General features: G+C 43.4%; 1 protein-coding gene across 1 annotated transcript; it reads left to right on the top strand.

Annotated features, from left to right (window-relative positions):
• The first annotated feature begins 777 nt into the window (after positions 1 to 777).
• Positions 778 to 3931, top strand: Gpr135 (G protein-coupled receptor 135). Its single transcript, XM_016008992.3, has one exon. The coding sequence runs from the start codon at positions 966 to 968 to the stop codon at positions 2337 to 2339; it is 1374 nt and encodes a 457-aa protein (XP_015864478.1). The 5' UTR covers positions 778 to 965; the 3' UTR covers positions 2340 to 3931.
• Positions 3932 to 19995: the final 16064 nt, after the last annotated feature.

The raw sequence follows: 19995 nt of genomic DNA, 5'->3' as shown, positions 1-19995 counted from the left end.
CCTGTCTCTCCCCGGTGCCTGTGGCTGGCAATGCCTTATATACCACACAAATCACATTCCAGAGGCCAGACGGTAAAAGCGGGGGAACCTATGCCTCTCTGCCCTCTCCCCATGCATTAACCAGTTACTGTCAGAGGTTCAGGACCTTGAACAGTAGATGCCATCTTCCCTCCTAGATCCGCATGCTAGTTAGTCTTTGAGAGCATCTGTTCAGAATCGGAGCCCAGACTCAGGAATATTGAGTGTCAGCAAGACATCTATTGAAACAAGTTCGTGACATCAGTAGTTTTCAAAGTGTCAAAATGTGGCCCTTGGACCATCCTCATCACCACCCATACAAATTCTTGGTTCCCACCCCAGAGCTACATCATCTGAAACAGATTGGAACCTAGTCATGTGTAGCGCGCCCTCTGGGTGTTTCTGTTGCTGGCTCAAAATATAGAAGTACTGGAAATAACCCCCGCCCCCCAAGTTTAAGAACTCCAGATGTGGACTCCTTTCCTTTCCTACCTGCGTACACCAGAGATATCCACAGCATCAGTTCCCTCACAACGCCTTCCCTGTAGGTTATCTGCGCCCCGACAGGAAAGAGCAAGCCCACCTCCGTTGAATCTGCCATTCGTATGCGGGGTGGTCTGGCTGTCTCTGGCATGGCAGGGTGCTGGAGGTGGACCATACCAGCCCTCAGACACACAGACCCTGGCTGGGCCACCTCGGACTGGGAAAGGAGACGATGTGGGCCGGTTTTCTGGGGTACCCGGCTGGCGTCCCGCCCTGCGTTCCTGCGTAAACAGGCGGTTCCCTCGGCAACGCCTGGAACCCACGTCAAGGTTCCACCGGTCCCGGGTGGTGACCGCCCCGTTTCGGCCGAGCCCCACCCACTCCTCGCAGCGGCGGCCGCTCGGGTCGGCTCAGCCCTTCACCCTGCTGCGGGATGAGCAGAGCGGCGGCCCGCACGGAGCCCCATGGAGGAGCAGGCGCGGTCCCCCGGCCGGCCGCCCGCGAGCGTGGCCTTACCGGGCAGCGCGCATCCGGGCGGGGCGGTTTCCACGGCCACCGCGGCCGCGCTGTCCTTCAGCGCCGTAGCCACGGTAACGCTGGGAAACCAGAGCGATGCGGGCCGGCCGGAGGCGGCGGGGCCTCGGGGACCCGCGCCGCTGCTGTGGCACGGGGCGGCGGTGGCCGCCCAGGCGCTCGTGCTCCTGCTCATCTTCCTGCTGTCTAGCCTGGGCAACTGCGCCGTGATGGGGGTGATCGTGAAGCACCGGCAGCTGCGCACGGTCACCAACGCTTTCATCCTGTCGTTGTCCCTGTCGGACCTGCTCACCGCGCTGCTCTGTCTACCCGCCGCCTTCCTAGACCTGTTCGCGCCCCCGGGAGACTCGGGGCCCTGGCGCAGCTTCTGCGCCGCCAGCCGCTTCTTCAGTTCGTGCTTTGGCATCGTGTCCACGTTCAGCGTGGCGCTCATCTCGCTGGACCGCTACTGCGCCATCGTGCGGCCGCCGCGCGACAAACTGGGCCGGCGGCGCGCGCTGCAGCTGCTGGCCGGTGCGTGGCTGGCTGCCCTCGGCTTCTCCCTGCCCTGGGAGCTGCTTCGGGCGCCCCGGGAACCCCCGGCTCCGCAGAGCTTCCACCGCTGCCTTTACCGGACCTCTCCAGACCCCGCGCAGCTGGGCGCCGCCTACAGCGTGGGGTTGGTGGTGGCCTGCTACCTGCTGCCCTTCCTGCTGATGTGCTTCTGCCGCTACCACATCTGCAAGACCGTGCGCCTGTCGGACGTGCGCGTGCGGCCGATGACCACCTACGCGCGCGTGCTGCGCTTCTTCAGCGAGGTGCGCACGGCCACCACCGTGCTCATCATGATTGTCTTCGTCATCTGCTGCTGGGGCCCCTACTGCTTCCTGGTGCTTCTGGCTGCGACTCGGCAGGGTCAGGCCACTCAGGCCCCCTCGCTGCTCAATGTGGTGGCTGTCTGGCTGACGTGGGCCAATGGGGCTATCAACCCTGTCATCTATGCCATCCGCAACCCCAACATTTCTATGCTCCTAGGGCGCAACCGTGAGGAGGGGTACAGGACTAGGAACATGGATGCTTTTTTTCCCAGCCAAGGCCTAGGTTTGCAGGCCAGAAGCCGCAATCGTCTTCAAAATGGCTGTGCCAGCAGGTTAGGGGCTTGTAGCAGGATGCCTTCCTCCAACCCGGCTAGCGGGGCAGGAGGGGAAGTGGTCATGTGGGCTCGCAAAAACCCAGTTCTGCTCTTCTTTGGAGAGGGACCACCAGATCCGGTTACAGCAGTCGGCAAAGAGCACAAATCTGAAACCCGGGATAGTAGCCTCTAAGAACGGTTGGGGTGGACAGCTTGTTCCACCCCTTTCGTTTAGTGTTGCGGGAATCCGGGGAGAACTGTGGATGTCAAAAAGCTAGACATTTACAACTAAAACAGCAGAAATGGGAGGGTTACCGCTTCATTCTCAAACATAAAAGACGCAAGGGAACACCCCCTTTCTTCAAAAGTGCGGAAAAGAATGTGAAATGCAAAAACTGAAACCATCTTAAACCACACAACCAAGCATTGGGAGGTGTAAGTGCTAACAAGCCACAAAATAAAATTCACAGTTACTGAAAAGCTCATATTACAAGAATCATCACACTGTGAAACAAACAAAAATCATTGAACTGAACTGAACAGATTTATTCAAATACTGGTTTTTTTTGAATGAGTTAAGCCCCTCGGATCTGTTTGAGGGCCCCCTGTACTTCACCAGCATTCAACGAGACCAGATTCTGGAGTCCGACCTGCTTTGGGTGCTTAGAGCTGAGAGCTGAAACATCATTACACCGACTGGTGCCCTCCCCCGGAATTTTTGTGCGAAATTTTAAATTGAGTCTATTTTAAACAACTTCAGGATTTCTGAAAAGGTCGTTTATTACTAGATATAATTCAGTGGTCCAAAGGGCAAAATGAACGCAATGTGGTGTTTAAACAGAAGTCCAACATTATACATAAAAACCCATGTTCCCTCTAAGCCGGTTTTAGCCCCCAAATCATCTGTCTTGGGAAACCACGTCCTTACTCTAAACCATTGTTCCTGTCTGATAGCTTGTGTGGATGCCACTCCAAATGCTTTCATTAAAAAAAATAATAATAATTTTCATACTAAAATTTTTTTTTGTCTATTGGGGCAACTCTGTGTTTTTGTTTGTTTGCTTTTTGTTTTTGTTTTTTGATAGAGCCCAAACTGTTATTTGAAATCAAATTGCTTGAATAAGGTGAGTCCTGCTGAATATGTGTATAGGCATGTATGTATTATACATACACCTTACATATCCAGTACTGGATGGCCTACCTATCCTTTAACTTCCAAATGTGATTCCAACGAGGAATTCTAAAAGTAGTTTGAAAAGTATGGCCACATTCTTGGAACAGCCATAGAATGTCCTACGAGGACATACTTTCTATTTAGAAGGCTGAGTATTAATTTTTTAGCAGCAAATATTATAGTCACCATTAGAATGATAATTGGTATGGGATTACAAGATGGGTTTTAAGTCCATAGGCACAAGGTTGGAGAGATACCTCAAGAAAACTGAAAATATTTTCAGAAACTTGCAAAAATAACTTTTACAGTAATCCAGAAGCACAATCTATGCTTTGTATATGCGGAATTTCTTACACTGGATGTCACTGCAATTTTTTCCTCCCTTCCTGCTGCTTCTCTTTAATTCAGTAGTTTGTGGCAGTAGCTGAATAATCATTTTTAAAAGTATGAGAATGCATGCTATGTGAAGATTTCATTGTGAACTAGCCAGCATCATTTTTCTTGTAAAGTATTTAAGATGTCTGTTAGTGTGTCTTTGTGTGTCCGGTGAGTGCACAACATTATTTTGTAATCAAAGATGGAAATATATGATCCTTGTCTTGATGAGCAAAGGATGTTTTAATTCTTCTTACTCTCCAGGTGTCACACAGTCAGAAGTCTGTAAATTATCTGGATATGTTATTGCAACAGTCAATGTGGCAAGAAGATGATGAGGAAAAGCCCTCCTTTCTAAAGCCTGTTGTCATAGGTTATAGGCTTAATGCAACCAGAAGAACATTTAATGGGTACCTACTGTCTTTGCCTGACCGTGTGTGAGTGTGTGTGTGTGTGTGTGTGTGTGTGTGTGTGTGTGTGTGTGTGTGAGAGAGAGAGAGAGAGAGAGAGAGAGAGAGAGAGAGAGAGAGAGAGAGAGAGAGAGATTGATTTTGGGTCATGTGAGAAAACAGAAGTCACTTCTAGTTTGAGGAGATATGATAGTCTTGTCATTATGAAATTGATAGCACAGGAATTCTGCTTCTATGTTGTAGAAAGAGTATGGGATTAGACGAAGGAGGCACGCGTGCTACAAGGTGGAGGAGTGTCACCCATGAAGAACTGAAGGAAGAATCGATACGATATGGAGTAAACCAGCCTGATGAGTGCAGGGGGTGAAATCCAACAGATTGGAAGTGACAGGGTGCTGGGTCCCGAAGAAGAAAGGGAATTCCTCTCTCCATTGTCAGGGAAAGGACATTTTAGGGAAGCAGTGGTCATGAAAGAGATGATTCCAGAAGCCATTCTGGTAGGCGTGAACAGAATCATAGCTAGTAACTAAAGAGGAAAAAGAAAAAAGTCCTGATCTAAGTAGGTGAACCGTGCATGCATGAGTGTGTATGGCTATTCGATAGTAGAAGTAGCATTTGCCCTGCACTCTGTTTAGCTTCAGAGCCCTAATTCCCTTATCTGTCTAACGGGGAAAACAAGGATGAGAAGTTCTGATACTGTATCCCCATCACCCTGTGTCACTTTACTTTTGCTTCATCTAAGGGCAGTTTTCTTGGTGCTGAAGCAGCTAACAGGTGGAAACCACAGGGCCTGCCTGCAGAAGGCTTGCAGCCTCACAGAGAGCCTTGCGCTTTGTTAAGAACCATCCACAATCAGGACCCCTTAGCCGAGGGGAAGAGAAAGCGTGTCCTTTCAGAAGCGTTTATTTCATTTGGGCTGCAACAGTAACAGTAGTCACTACTCAGCAGCTGTGTACACTGGCCCGCTTAGTTTTCATGGCAGCCTTGTGGGTAGGGTACTGTCCTTTACCCTGACTCACAGATGAGAAATCTGAGGTGCAGAGGTGTGTGATCTGAGGTCGTACAACCAGCAAGCATTAAATGCAAGATTTGTATCTGAAAAAGTTTCCCATAAGTCCCTTTGACCCCTGTGCCACACCACCTCTCTCATTTGTAGAAGACAGTGGGAACAAAAAAGATAAACAGCTATCAAAGGAATAGAAAGTGGGTATCATAAATTTAAAAGAAATGATATGTTTAATGTGGAGAACAGCTGTGTAAAATATGTGGGGTTTTGTTTTGTTTTTTTAATGTATGAAGCCATTTCAAGCAGTTCTTTTTCTGAAATAATCCCAATCCTTGGGCTAATGGTCCCAGTCATCCATATTCATCATGCCTCCTCCAGAGGAGAGGAGCAGAATTGGAGAAAAGATTTAGGATCTCCTTGATTAGACCCTATGAACCCAGACTTTGTAATCCTACCTGGGAACTTCTACCCTGCCCCATTAGAAACTTTTTCACTTGTCAACTCACCCTTCTTAAGTTTGTGACCTTTCAGTATACCCTTAACCATTTCATCAACCCTATCGTCTTGTAAGATTACATGTTTTTACTTGTATGTATGTGTGTATACATGTATATGTATATGCATATATATATATATGCACACACATATAAAGATTGATATTTCAGTCACCAAACTAACCTGGACTTATAGCACTTCTCAGAAACTAGGCCCATCTTCAGCCTCAGGAATTTCATTCTCTCAATCATTCTTTCCTTGGGCATCCTCAGCCTTACTTCTCCACCAAATCCCATTCATGAACACCCAAAGTACATTCTATCTCTCACTCAAGAAGGGAAAAATGTTTCCCATCTGTCTTAGTTACTTTTATATTGGTGTGATAAGACGCCATAACCAAGGCAACTTATAAAATGAGTTCAATTTGGAGTTCGTGGTTCCAGAGGGTTAGAGGTCATGACCATTATGGGGAGCATGGCAGTAGGCAGACATGGAGCTAAAGCAGTGGCTTTATTTCCTGATTCATAAACAAGAAATAGAGAGAGCTAAGTGGGAATAGCTGTGGGCTCTTGAAATCTCAAAGTCCTTCCCCAGTGACAAACCTCCTCCAACAAGGCCACACCTCTGAATTCTTTCCAAACAGTTCCACCAACTAGGGACCAAATATTCAAACATATGAGCCTATGGGGACCATTCTCATTCAAACCAACACACTATCTCTCCTGCTCCCTTGCTCTTCTCTGTCTTTCTCTCTCTCCTCTCCTCTCTTCCTCCTCTCTCTTCTCTCTGTCTCTCCTTTCATCCATGAGACAAACTCATCAAAACAATTGTCTATCACTTTACAGTTGATCTAAGTCACAATCCACAGTTTTAGGACACAAGAAAGTCATTATTTTTCTGCAACTCAGTGTTTCTCTAATCCTTTATTCTATCTGAAACATTAGTTCAGGGATAGGGACTTATTCACTGTCAGTGTTTGGTGGGCATTATTCGCCACTGGTCACCCATCCATGGTGTCTTTGCGGCATCCATCAATCTGCCTCTGGTCTTTCACCCATTGTTGCTGCATAATCATACCCTGAATTCTCTTAGTATTGATCTAAAGACATAACAGAGGATGATGGGATGCTTATTCAAGAAAGCTTACTGAAGGGAGAGAATTATTAAATCTGCAGCACTCAAATTATGCCCCAACCTCTTTCTGCTGTCAGATCAGTCTAACATCAGACATTCTACTGACCCCAGGTAGGACTTTCCAAGAGTGCATGGCTCTCGTCTCCCCCAGCTCTTGGAATTACTATGATAATTACTATAATTCCAGAAAAGGGAAAGTCCTGCATTCTCAGCTCCTCAGCCCTCTGATGAACTAAGGTCCAGGAGAGTGCAGCCAAGAAGTTGGTTCTTCTACCTCGTCCTCCAAGGCCTGATGTTTCACTTCGGTTGTGCTAAATCAAGAATAGGAGAGCCACGGTTGTTTCCAGCTCAGCTCCCTTTTCGGACGGAGCCCTAATTCTAGTATAGGCAACCTGACAAAGCTGGAGACTACTTTTAATGCACGGCCCAACCTACAACTAAGGTTTCACTGTAGAGGAAGAAGGCCGCTCTCCCTGCCCAGCTTTGGAACCGTAGCTCTCCCTCTCTGGGCTTCAGCATGGTAGCTCAGAGAGTTTGTCCAGGGATAAAGACAGGCTAAAGACATAGAGAGTTCCGAAGTCCTCCTCGAAGGAGTCAATGTTGTTTGAAGCAGAATCTAGGTAAGCTCAAGTCTAACAGCATTTTTTAAACCAATGAGCATTGAGGTAAACAAAAGGGATACTCGATTCCTAAAAGATGGGCCAGCGAAGTTACCACAGAGAACCAGGAAAAGAGGCATGGCAGAAGACGCCTCCTGAGGGCTACTATTAGAACAAACACTGTAGCCAGGTGGTGGTGGCTCATGCCTTTAATCCCAGCACTCAGGAGGCAGAGCCAGGCGGATCTCTGTGAGTTCAAGGTCAGCCTGGTCTACAGAGCAAGATACAGGACAGGCACCAAAGCTACACAGAGAAACCCTGTCTCGAAAAACAAAAACAAAAACAAAAAAGAACAAACACTATAAAAACTAACTCCCTGTGTACTAAGATTGTGGAGCAATTTATACCTCAAAAAAAAAAACAATAGATCAAATTTAGTGATACCAAATCATTAGATGTGATCAGATAAAGGAACAGAGATTCTTACCAAGACCACTGTCATCTATGAACATGACTACACTCAAGGAATACTACCTGAGGCTTCACACAGCAGGGCAAAAAGCCTGGCCCAAAGCAGTCCAGACAGTTACTAAATAAACAGGCAAGTAACAACAAGTGATGCTTTGAACAGCTGCTGGATTTTCCCAAGATTCCCAGATCTTCTCCCTGACTGTGTCTAAATGTCCTGCTTGCAACAGCAGATGCATGGGAAATGTACAGAAACAAAAAGTATAAACTGTACCTGGCACTGGAGAGCGAACAACAGAAACTGCCTGTGAGAAGGACCAGATTTCAGACTTCACAGACGGTTGTCAATGCAGCCATCAGAAATGTGTTCAAAGAATTCGTTCTTAAAAACCTGGTCTTTGACCGAGCATGGTGACACTTGCCTTTAATCTCAGCACTCAAAAGGCAGAGGCAGGATAGTCTCTTAGTTTGAGGTCAACCTGGTCTACCTAGTGAGTTCTAGGCCAACAAGGCTATGTAGAGAGGCCCTATCTCAAACAGCAGCAACAACAACAAAAATCTGGGTTAAAGAAGTAAAAGAAGGCATATTGACAATTTATTGCCATTGTGAACTATTGGTAGAGATAGAAACCATTGAAAAGACACAGTGATAGGATGACCTATTCAAGATACAGAAAGGAGAACCTGCCAATCAAGAGTCTGATTTTCCACTGACCCTGTTGTCAGGGATGTGGGTGAACCAGTCTTAAGGGTGTGAGAGCAGGAGAGCCAGCCCCATTCCCTTTCATGTTCCCATTACAGCAGTTGGGAGAAAGGGCCCTGCACCCTGCCTGGGCAAAATAGCAGAGCTGGCCCTGGCGATGAGTAACAGAGACAGATCTGAGGGCCTGAGAGCAGGAGAACTAGCCTCAAGTGCCTGCTGTAGCCTGCACTGGGTGGATTAGCCAAGGCACTGTAGTAGGTGAGGGAAAGCTAGTGAGCTGATCAACCCAGTTACCTCCCAGGCCCAGAACCAGGGCTATGAGTGGGCCCACCCTAACATCCACTGAATCTGTGAAATGTTGGAGCATGTGAGGGGGATGAACCTACAAATCCAAAACAAGAGGATCTCCATGACACAGGACAACAGGAAATCCAAGAGAAGCCCCAATGAGAGCCCATTATTGGTGGTGTAGCAGAAACCAGGCGCCTCAAGCCAGACCAAGGACTCCTGGCAATGAACACTTGCAAATAAAGATGACCAGACTAAAGGGTAAACTGTGTGTCTCAAGGGGGCACACTATAGTTTCCACAAGATTCTTTTGTTTTTGTTTTTTCTTTTAAATTTGGCTTTGTTTTGAGGGGTGGAGTTGCAAGGGCAGAGGGAAGATTTGAGGGGACAGGGAGATAAGTGGGATTGGAATGCATGATGTGAAACATGTAAAGAATCAATAAAAGTAAAAAAAAAAATCATTTTCATCCCATCAACGCCTGCTTTTAGGCAAAGATTTTTTTTTTATTTTTTTTTAACGTTAATGTAAGCATCCTTAATCACCTCCTTCTTGTATATAAAAGTTAGCAAACTGCACTGCTCTGTGCATTGCTGTTTTTCAGTTAACACAGTATCTTGGCAATGGCTCCATAGGAGGATCTTGAAAGTTTCCAGGCTTGTTCTGTTGTGTTAGTTTAATTTTCTCTTTAACAGCTACATGGTGTTCTAGGTCTTTGAGGACATAGCTGTCACTCTGAAGGCAAAAGGCTCTGTCCCCTGACACATGTACTTGGGCTGCTCTCCACTCCCAAATACCACGCCAGGGCTCCTCTATTTGTCGGTCAGTCCCACAGTCTCCAAGCTTTCCCGGGTCTCATGGCGGTTTGTTCTACCCATGTGCAGCTCATAAATCTATGCCAAAGGTGTATGGAAAACTCTCATGAAGAATTTTGTTTCTCACTAACCCAGGACGCCCTTCTCTCCGAGCCTCTAGTTTACAAGTGCCAGTGGCTTGGACTGCCCTGAGAGAACGTGCAATACTTATTTCTCCTTTTTCCCTTTCCACAGTCCTCTTGTGCCCTCTCCATACTCCCTTAGTACCTCCCCTCCCCCACAAATGGTGCTCTTTCTACATCTGTGTCGTGCACATGCTGTTTTGAGTCTGTCTGATCTCCCTTAACATGACCTCCAGCTTCCTCCATTTTTTACTGCAAATAATTTTCCTTCTGTGTAGCTGAAAAAAAAACTCCATTGTGCAGAGGTACCACATTTTCCTTATCCATTAACCTGCTGATGGGCATCTCCACTGGTTCCATATCTTGGCTCTTGTGAATAATGATGTAATATTAGAATATGGATGTGCAAGTTCCTCTTTAGGATGCCAACTTACATTCCTTCGGGTAAACACCCAGGAGTGTGACAGCTGGGTCACATAGTTGTTCTCTTTTTTATATTTATCCATCCTGAGTAGCTGAGCTAGTTTTCATTACCACCAACAGTGTATAATCGTTCCTTTTTCCTCACCTCTTTGCCAGCATCTGTTGTCACTTGCTTTCTTCTTCTTTAGTTGAAAATACATTTTTCATATATTATATTCTGATCATGATTTCCCCTCCCCGTCTCCTCCTAGATCCTCCCCACCTCTCCTCCCATCCAACCCCAACCACCTTTCTCTCTCCACTTAGAAAATAAACAGGCAAATGAAACAAACAGCAAAGCAGAATTTTTAAAAAAAGTACAAGAAACACACACACAGAGACACATATATGAACAAAGAAAACGAATAAAAGCATAAAATAAGAAATAATAATATAAAAAATGACTGGCAAGATTAAAAAAAATGTCCAAACAAAGCATTGTGGAAGAAAAATATACAACAATACCGTTGACTTCATTTTGCACTGGCCATCTACTGCTGCATGTGGGGCCCACCCTAAAGCGTGCTTTAAATATCCAGCGAGACTCCATCGGAGGAAACTAATTTTTCCTTTGCAATTGGTTGCCAGTTGGAGATAGCTCCTGGGCTAGGCAAGGGTGCTCACGTCCTCCTCTACCAGAGTCCTGTTCCGGCAGAGTCCTGGAACCTAAGGAGGAGGTGTGGAATCGCAGAAGGAATAAGACTTACTCAGAGATGATGCATCCAACTCTGTTGCTGCTCTTATGAGTAACCTTGCTTTATTTATACACAGAAAAATGAAAGCATTGTGCTGTGATCACAAGCACTCCAGCATGATTACGGCTTCTAAGGAATTTCCTGATAGTATCATCTTGATTCTGAAACCTCACTTTCCACCTCCCTTTGAGGGTCTATCAGTTCTCATAGCTCAGTACTCATTAACTTTAAGCAAGAAGCAGCATTTAGCATTTGAAAGGTCAGTGAGTCTATTTTTCAGGCATGAATTGACTGGCAGCTCTTGTGGTCACAAGGTGAGAGCCAGGGTCAGGTTCAGTCTAGACGAGCAGCTTTTAGTTCTCATGAATCTATTCTATTTTATCTCTTATGCAATACTTGAATATTGGTAGTCTATTTTTCTATACTAATCATTTAGTTGTCTATGAGTGTCTGTTATACAATAGGATCCTTCTCTGACTAGCCTTTCTAAAAAGATATCTTTATTCCTTTTTTGATCCTTTCACACCATCCTTTGTTTATATAGACAATATATAAGACAGTATAAGACAATGGAGGATCGAGCCACTCTGTTTCTTTTATACAATCAGTGCCTTGAATGGCAAACTAAGTCCTTCCTAGCAATTGACATGTTACATGTCTTGGGAACTTAGATATTATGATTGAAACAACACAACTCTATCCTCTCTTGACTAGTCTCTGATCTCAGCTATGGGAGCTTTGGTACTTGGGTATAATAGATGAAATCAGAATCTTCTGTATAAGATGTTCCCATTAATTCTGAAAACTATCTGGCTGTCTGCATTTTTCTTAGATCGTTAACTCTCTCAAGATAATCATCAGGACAAAGGGGGATAATATTGCAACTGCAGGGGAGGTCAATCATTTGGAGGGGACTATAGTTTCACTATACTTGGGAATTTGCTTAGGGGAAATTGAAATCCGAACCATCTATGTTTTCTCATGCAATCTTGGTTCTTCAGAAGTCCTGGGGTCAGGCCAATTTTTATTTTTATTATCTTGTATTTTTCCTTTCATAGTCATGAAAATATTATGCTGTCACACAACAAAGAAACCCCAATAGTCCTGTTATGGCAATACATGTGAACATACAGACCAGCAAAAGCATATGGGGGTGGGGGTGGCAGGACAATCCAGGCAGGGCCTTGCCAAACAGCCTTGCTGATAGAGGAGCTGTCAAGGTCACACTCCTGTGCCATTCCCAGAGACTGCATGGCCACCGCCACACTTTTCCCTTCTCAGCACTGGGATTCCATCTGGCTTTAACCTGTGCGAGGCCTGTGTGTGCTGCCACAGTCTCTGAGAGTTTATAAGTGCTTCGGTTCTGTTGTGTCTGGAAGACACTGTTTCCTCAGTGTCCTCATCCCCTCTGGCTCTTACAGTCTTTCCACCCCCTGCTCTGCAGCGTTCCCTGAGCCCTGAGGGGAGGGATTTGATGAAGACATCCCATTTAGGGCTGAGTGTTCCAAGGTCCCTCACTCTGCACACTGTCCGGTCCTGGATCTCTGTCTTAGTTCCCATCTACCTCAGGAGGAAGCTTCTCTGACGGTGGCCGAGTGAAACATAGATCTATGGGTACAAGAGAGTCATCTGGAGTCATTTTATTGCTATGCTCCGTTAGCAGAACAGTAGTGTTTGGTTTTCCCCTGGGTCAATGGCCTGTTGAGTCTCATCAGGTTCTTGGCCACCCAAGCAGTGTCAGGGACAGGTTCCGTCTCATGAAGTGGGCCTTAAACCCAATCAGATAGTGACTGGTTCCTCCCACAGGCTTTGCGCCATCATTGCAACAGCATATCTTGTAAGTAGGTCACTACTGTAGATCAAAGGGCTCGGGGGTTTGAATGAGAACGGCCCCCACATATTCATAGATTTGAATACATGATCATCAGGGAGTGGCACTATTTGAAAGGATGAGGAGGTGTGGCCTTGTTGGAGGAAGTGTGTCACCGGGAGTGAACTTTGAGGTTTCAAAAAGCACAGTGCAAGCCTAGAGTCTCTCTCTTTCTGCTACCTGCAGATATATAGAACTCTCAACTACTTCTCCAGCACCATGTCTGCCTGTGTGCCACCATGCTCCCCACCATGATGATAATGGACCACACCTTTGAACTGTAAGCAAGCCCCAGTTAAATGCTTTCTCTTATGAGTTGCTTGATCTCTTCCCAGCAATAGAGTACCTTCCATAAACACTAGTCAGTAGGGGTGAAGGCTCTGGTTAGGTCCCAGCTCAGCTTCTCCATGTTCAATGAGTTGTATAGGTGTTATGCTCAGCAGTACTTTTAATTATATTTTTAATATTACTATTTTATTATGTTTTTAATATGTTCAACAAAACCCATCAGTTTTTGGAGAGCAACCGATGGCCTTGTCAATGGCCTGAGTTGTTTGGGGGCTTCCATGGGCCCCTTTGGCCAACAACTCAATTAGATGCAACCCATTCTTGGCACTGAAGATTGCATTTAGTGGCAAAAGATGTCTGTCTAGTTGGGGTTTTATCTCCCCCATTATTTTTTTACCCCATTTAGATTTCTTTCAAATATAATATACTTTATATTTATGTTTATCTATAACTTATATATAATATAATTTATAATACAATATAATATGAATATATATAAGAAGCTTCTACTGCATTAGGTTTCCATAGAACCCCTCAAATGGTCCTTAGTGTTAGCTGTCCCTCCCCATATTCCTTCCCTTCTCCAGCTCTTCCCTCCTCCTTCCCAGTTAATCCTCCTGTTCCAGTCCTCCTGACCCTGTCTCTTCATCACTCTCTGTCCTCTATCCCCTTCCCTGGGAGATAATCTCCTCCCTCCCAGCCCCTTTCTCTATACCTAACTTCTATGATTGTACAGATTGTAGCATGGCTAAGGAAGGTTTAAAAGCTAACATCTACATATAAAAGAATAATACACACAATACGTGTCTTTTGGGTTTGGGTTACCAGTCTCAGTATGATTTTTTTCCCTAGGTTCATCATTTGCCTGCAAAAGTTATGATTTAGCTTTTTTTTTTTTTTTAACAGCTGAGCAATATCCCATTGTGTAAATGTACCACATTTTCTTTATCCATTCTTCTGTTGAGGGAATCTAGGCTATTTCCAATTTCTATTATCAATAGAGCAACAATGAACATGGATGAGCAAGTGTCTCTGTAGGATGCAGTCCTTTGGGTATATGCCCAAAAGTGGCCTAGATGAATCTTGAGGTAGCTCTATTCCCAGCTTCTGGAGGGGAGCCACACCGATTCCCATAACAGCTGTACAAGTTTGCACACCCATCAACAACGGACGAGTGTTTCCCTTACTCCACCTCCTCAGCAGCATGAGTTGTTATTTGTTCTGTTGATCTTGGCAGTTCTGACAGGTGTAAGATGAAATCTCACAGTAGTTTTGATTTGCATTTCCCTGATGACTAAGGATGTTGAACACTCCCCCGAGTGTTCCTCAGCCATTTGTGTTTCATCGTTTGAGAACTGTGCAGTTCTCTACCCCATTTTTAATTGGGTGATCTGTTTCCTTGATAACCAGTTACTTTAGTTCTTTATACATTTTAGATATTACCCCCCTATCTGATGTGTAAATAATAAGTAGTAGTAGTATCCCATTCCGTAGGCTGCCACTGTCTGTGAATGACAGAGTTCTTTGCCGTACAGAAACTTTTCAGTTTCATGAGGTCCCATTTATTAATTGTTGCTTTTAGTGCCTGTGCTATCAGTGACCTGTTCAGAAAGTCTTTTCCTGTGCCCATGAGTTCAAGACTGTTCCTCACTTTTTCTTCCATCAGGTTCAGTGTATTTGGTCCTATGTTGAGGTCTTTGGTCCTTTTGGAGTTGAGTTTTATACAGGATGATAAATATGGATCTATTTGCATTCTTCTACATGCAGCCACCCAGTTGGATCAGCACCATTTGTTGACAATGCCATCTTTTTCCAATGTGTATTTTTTTTTTATTCTTTGTCAAAAACCAGGGGTCCACATGTGTGCGGACTTATGTCTGGGTTTTCTAGTCTATTAATCAATGTGTTTGTTGCCAATACCATGCTGTTTTCATTACTATAGCTCTGTAGGTGAACTTGAAATCTGGGGTGGTGATACCTCTAGCAGTTCTTTTATTATTCAGGATTGTTTTAGCTATCATGAGTTTTTTGAGGTTCCATATGAAGCTGAAAATTGTCCTTTTAATTTCTGTGACAAATTGTATTGGAATTTTGATGGTATTGCATTGATTTTATTTCTTTTGTTAGGGAGTTCTTTCTACTATTGATATCATCTTCAATTTCTTTTTTTTTTAATGTCTTAATGTTTTACTTTTGATTAGAGTTCCCAGGAGATTTCTTCTTCTTCTTTTCTTCTTCTTCTTCTTCTTCTTCTTCTTCTTCTTCTTCTTCTTCTTCTTCTTCTTCTTCTTCTTCTTCTTCTTCTTCTTCTTTCCTCCTCCTCCTCCTTCCTCCTCCTCCTCTTCCTTCTTCTTCTCTTCTTCTTTTCTTCTTCTTCTTCTTCTTCTTCTTCTTCTTCTTCTTCTTCTTCTTCTTCTTCTTCTTCTTCTTCTTCTTCTTCTTCTTCTTCTTCCTCCTTCTCCTCCTCCTCCTTTCCTACCCCTCTTCCTCCTTCTCTTCCTTCCTCTTTTCCTTTTGAGGCTATTGTAAAAAGTATTATTTCCATGATTTCTTTCAGTTTGTCATTTTTATATAGGAAGGCCACTGATTTTTGTGTGTTAATTTTGTATCCTGGTACTTTGCTGAATGAGTTTATCAACTATAGAAATCTCCTGGTGGAAGTTTTATGGTCTCTTATGTATAAAATCATATCATCTAAAACAAAGATACTTTTTTTTCTATTTGCTTTCCCTTGATCTCCTTCAGTTGTCTTACTTGTCTAGCTAAGACATCAAGAACTATACTAAATAGTTATGAAGTGAAGCGAGTGAACATCCTTGTCTTGTTCCTCATCTTAATGGCATTGTTTTGGGTTTTTCTCCATTTAGGTTGATGTTGGCTGTGGGATTACTCTATATTGCCTTGATCATGTTGGTTTGTCCCTTATATCCCTAGTTTCTCCAGGACTGTTATCATGAAGAGCTGTTGGGTTTTATCTAAGGCTTTTTCTGTATCTAATGATATGATCATGTTTTTTTTTTTTGTCTTTAAGTTTGTTTATGTAGTGGATTCTGTTTTTAAATTTGCATATGTTGAACCATCCCTACATCTCTGGGATAAAGCCTACTTGATTATGGTAGATACTCTTTTTGATGTGTTCTTGGATTCAGTTTGCAAATATTTTATTGAGAATTTTTGCATATATGTTCTTAAGGGAAATTGGTCTATAATTTTCTTTCTTGGGTTTTTGTGTGGTTTAGGTAGCAGGATAATTGTATCCTTGTAAAAAGAATTAGGCAATGTTTCTATTTTGTAGAATGATTTGAATAATATTGAGGTTAATTCTTCTTTGAAAGTCTTATAGAGTTCTGCACTGAATCCATCTGTCCATGGGCTTTTTTTTTTTAAAGAGACTTTAAATTACTGCTTCTATTTCATTATGGGTTATAGGTTTGTTTAAATTGCTTATCTGATCTTGATTTAACTTTGGGTGGTTTTATATATCAAAGAATTTATTTCTTTTTATGTTTTTCAGTTTGGTAGAATACATATTTTTAAAGTATGTCCTTAAAGTTCTCTGGACAGACTCAGTATCTGTTGTGAGATCCCTCTTTTCATCTCTAATTAATTTGTATCTTCCTCTCCATCTTTTAGTTAATTTGGCTAAGGGTTTACAGATCTGATTTTCTCAAAGAACCAACTCTTCATTTCAATGATTCTTTATATTGTTTTTTGTTTGTTTCTATTTTATTGATTTCAGCCCTGAGTTTACTATTTCTTGCTACTGACTCTTTTGGGGTGATATTTCTTCCTTTTGTTCTAGAGTTTTCAGGTGTGTTATTAAGTTATTGTGAGATCTCTCCATTTTCTGTAGGCACTTAGTGCTATCAACCAGCCTCTTAGAACCACCCTCACTGTGCCCCATATATTTGTATTTTCATTCAATTTTAAAAAGTTTTTTTTTACCTTTATAGCATGTCTTGACCTATTTTTCTTTTTTCTTTTTTGCAAGCTCAGTTTTTATTCATTTGTTTATTTTCCTTTTATTTTATTTTACAATACCATTCAGTTCTACATATCAGCCACAGATTCCCTTGTTCTCCCCCTTCCTGCCCCCCTCCCTTTCCCCCCAGCCCACTCCCCATTCCCACCTCCTCCAGGGCAAAGCCTCCCCTCAGCACTGAGATCAACCTGGTAGACTCAGTCCAGGCAGGTCCAGTCCCCTCCTTCCAGATTGAGCCAAGCGTCCCTACATAAGCTCCAGAATTCAAGCAGCCAACTCATGCAATGAGCACAGGACCTGGTACCACTGCCTAGATGCCTCTCAAACAGATCAAGCCAATCAACTGTCTCACCTATTCAGAGGGCCTGATCCAGTTGGGGGCTCCTCAGTCTTTGGTTCATAGTTCGTGTTTCCATTCGTTTGGCTATTTGTCCCTGTGCTTTATCCAACCTTGGTTTCAACAATTCTCGCTCATATAAACCCTCCTCTTTCTCACTAATTAGACTCCCGGCACTCCACCCCAGGGCCTAGCCGTGGATCTCTGCATCTGGATTCCCCAGTCCTTGGATGGGGTTTCTGGCACAATTATTAGGGTGTTTGGCCATCGCATCACCAGAGTAGGTCAGTTCCCGGCTGTCTCTCCACCATTGCCAGCAGTCTGTTGTGGGGGTATCTTTGTGGATTTCTGTGGGCCTCTTTAGCACTTTGTTTCATTCAGTAGAGAGTTGTTCAGTATCCATGAGTTTGTAAGCTTCCTGTTGTTTCTGTTGTTGTTGATATTCAGCTTTGATGTGTGGTGGTCTGATAGGTTGCAGGGTGTTATTTCAGTTTTCTTGTATCTTGTGTCCAACTATGTGGTCAGTTTTGTAGAAACAATTCCATGAACTGCTAGGAAGAAAGTATATTATTTTGTATTTAGGTGAAATGTTCTGTAATATCTACTAGGCCCATTTGATTTCTGATGTTATTTAACGCCAACATTTTTCTGTTTAGTCTGGGTAATTGGTCTCTTGACAAGAGTTGGGTATTGAAGTCACTCAGTATCCCTGTGTGAGGGCAATGTGTGATTTTAGCTGTAGTAGTGTTTCTTTTATGAACTTAGGTACCCTTGTGTTTAGTGCATAGATGTTTAGAATTGCAAAGATTTTTGGTGGATTTTTCTTTTGATGAGTATGTAATGTCTTTCCATATCTCTTTTGATTAGTTTTGGTTTGAATTCTTGTTAGATATTAAAATGGCTACACCTGATTGCTTCTTTGGTCCATTTGCTTAGAATAACTTTTTTATCCTCTTACCCTGAGGTGATGTCTATACTTGCTGGAGAGGTTTCTTGTATGCAGCAAAAGGATAGATCCTGTTTTTTAATCCATTATGTTACCCTGTGTCTTTTTATTGGGAAGTTGAGACCATTAATATTGAGAGTTATCAGTGAGCATTGTTTATTGATTCCTGTTTTGTTATGGTATGGGTCCCTGCCTTTTGAATTGCATAACTGGGATTATTTATTGTCTCTTTCTTGGGTGTCATTAACCTCTTCAGACTGAAGTTTTTCCTTCTAGTGTCTTCTGTTGTGCTGGATTTGTAAATTGATACTGCTTAAATTTGGTTTTATTGTTGAATGTATTTCGATTGTGATTATAGTTCTGCTGGATACAGTAGTCAGGTTTGTCATCTGCATGCCCTACTGGTTTTTAGAGTCCCCCTTGAGAAGTTAGGTGTTGTTCTAATAGGTCAGCCTTTATATGTTACTTAGGCTTTTCCTCTTGCTGCTTTGAATATTCTTTCTTTGTTCTTACATTCAGTGTTTTGATCCTTTGTTTTGTTTTGTTTTGTTTTGTTTTGTTTTGTTTTTCAAGACAGGTTTTCTCTGTGTAGTTTTGATGCCTGTCCTGGATCTCGCTCTGTAGACCAGGCTGGCCTTGAACTCACAGAGATTCGCCTGGCTCTGCCTCCAGAGTGCTGGGATTAAAGGCGTGCTACACCACCACCTGGCTCAGTGTTTTTATTCTTATGTGTTGTGGAGAACCTCTTTTCTAGCAATATTTGGTATTCTGTACATTTCTTGAACCTTGCTAGGCCCCTTCTTTAAGTCAGGGAAATTTTCTTCTATGATTTTGTTGAAAATGTTTTGTGCCTTTAACCTGAGTTTCTCTTCCTTTATTCTCAAGAGTCTTAGCTTTGTTCTTTCATAGTATCCCAGGTTCCCTGGATGTTTTGTGCCTGGGTTTTTTGTTTTTTTTCTTAATTTGACATTTGACAGAGGTATACTTTTCTTCTTGTTTCAACACCTGAGATTCTCTCTTCCATGACTTGTACTCTGTTGGCGAGGCTTACTTCTGAGGTTTTCATTTGACTTCCCATATTTTTCATTTGCAATTTTATCTTAGTTTGGGTTTTCTTTAGTGATTCTTTCATATCTTGAGTTCTTTTCTAAATTTCATCATTCTACTAGTTGTATTTTTATAGATGTTAAGATATTTATTCATATTCTCTTTCGGGTGCTTGAACATTCATAATTGCTATTTTGACGTCCTTGTCTTGTGCTTCAGCAATATTGCATTTCTGAGGGTCTTCTGTAGTAGGGCATTCTGGTTTATGGTAGAGGCATATTGTCTTGACTGTTAATATTTGTGATCTTATGCTGGTGTCTAGGCATCTGGGGTTGGGAGGATTGAGATGATTCTGGATGTTGACATCTGGTCCTGTCTTTGGTTGGTGGGTGTTTTGTCCCTTGGTTTCTATTGCTCTCTTGTGATCTTAGGGAATTGTTGCGGCAGTGGGTTGTCTTGAGACTGCTTCTGCGGGTCGGTGGGTAGCAGAGGGGAGGGGTTCCTGTGAACAGGCTGTTGTTGGGCTGAGGGTGCAAATGGAAGTACTCATGGAGGACAGGAAGGGCAGTGTGAATCACCTACTTGAATCCCTTCCAGGACGCACTGGAGGTTCCAGTTAGAAAGTGTTTCTAGGT

This window comes from Peromyscus maniculatus, chromosome 14, assembly GCF_049852395.1.
Source record: "Peromyscus maniculatus bairdii isolate BWxNUB_F1_BW_parent chromosome 14, HU_Pman_BW_mat_3.1, whole genome shotgun sequence".
Lineage (NCBI taxonomy): Eukaryota > Metazoa > Chordata > Mammalia > Rodentia > Cricetidae > Peromyscus > Peromyscus maniculatus.
This window is presented reverse-complemented; position numbering and strand designations above follow the sequence as displayed.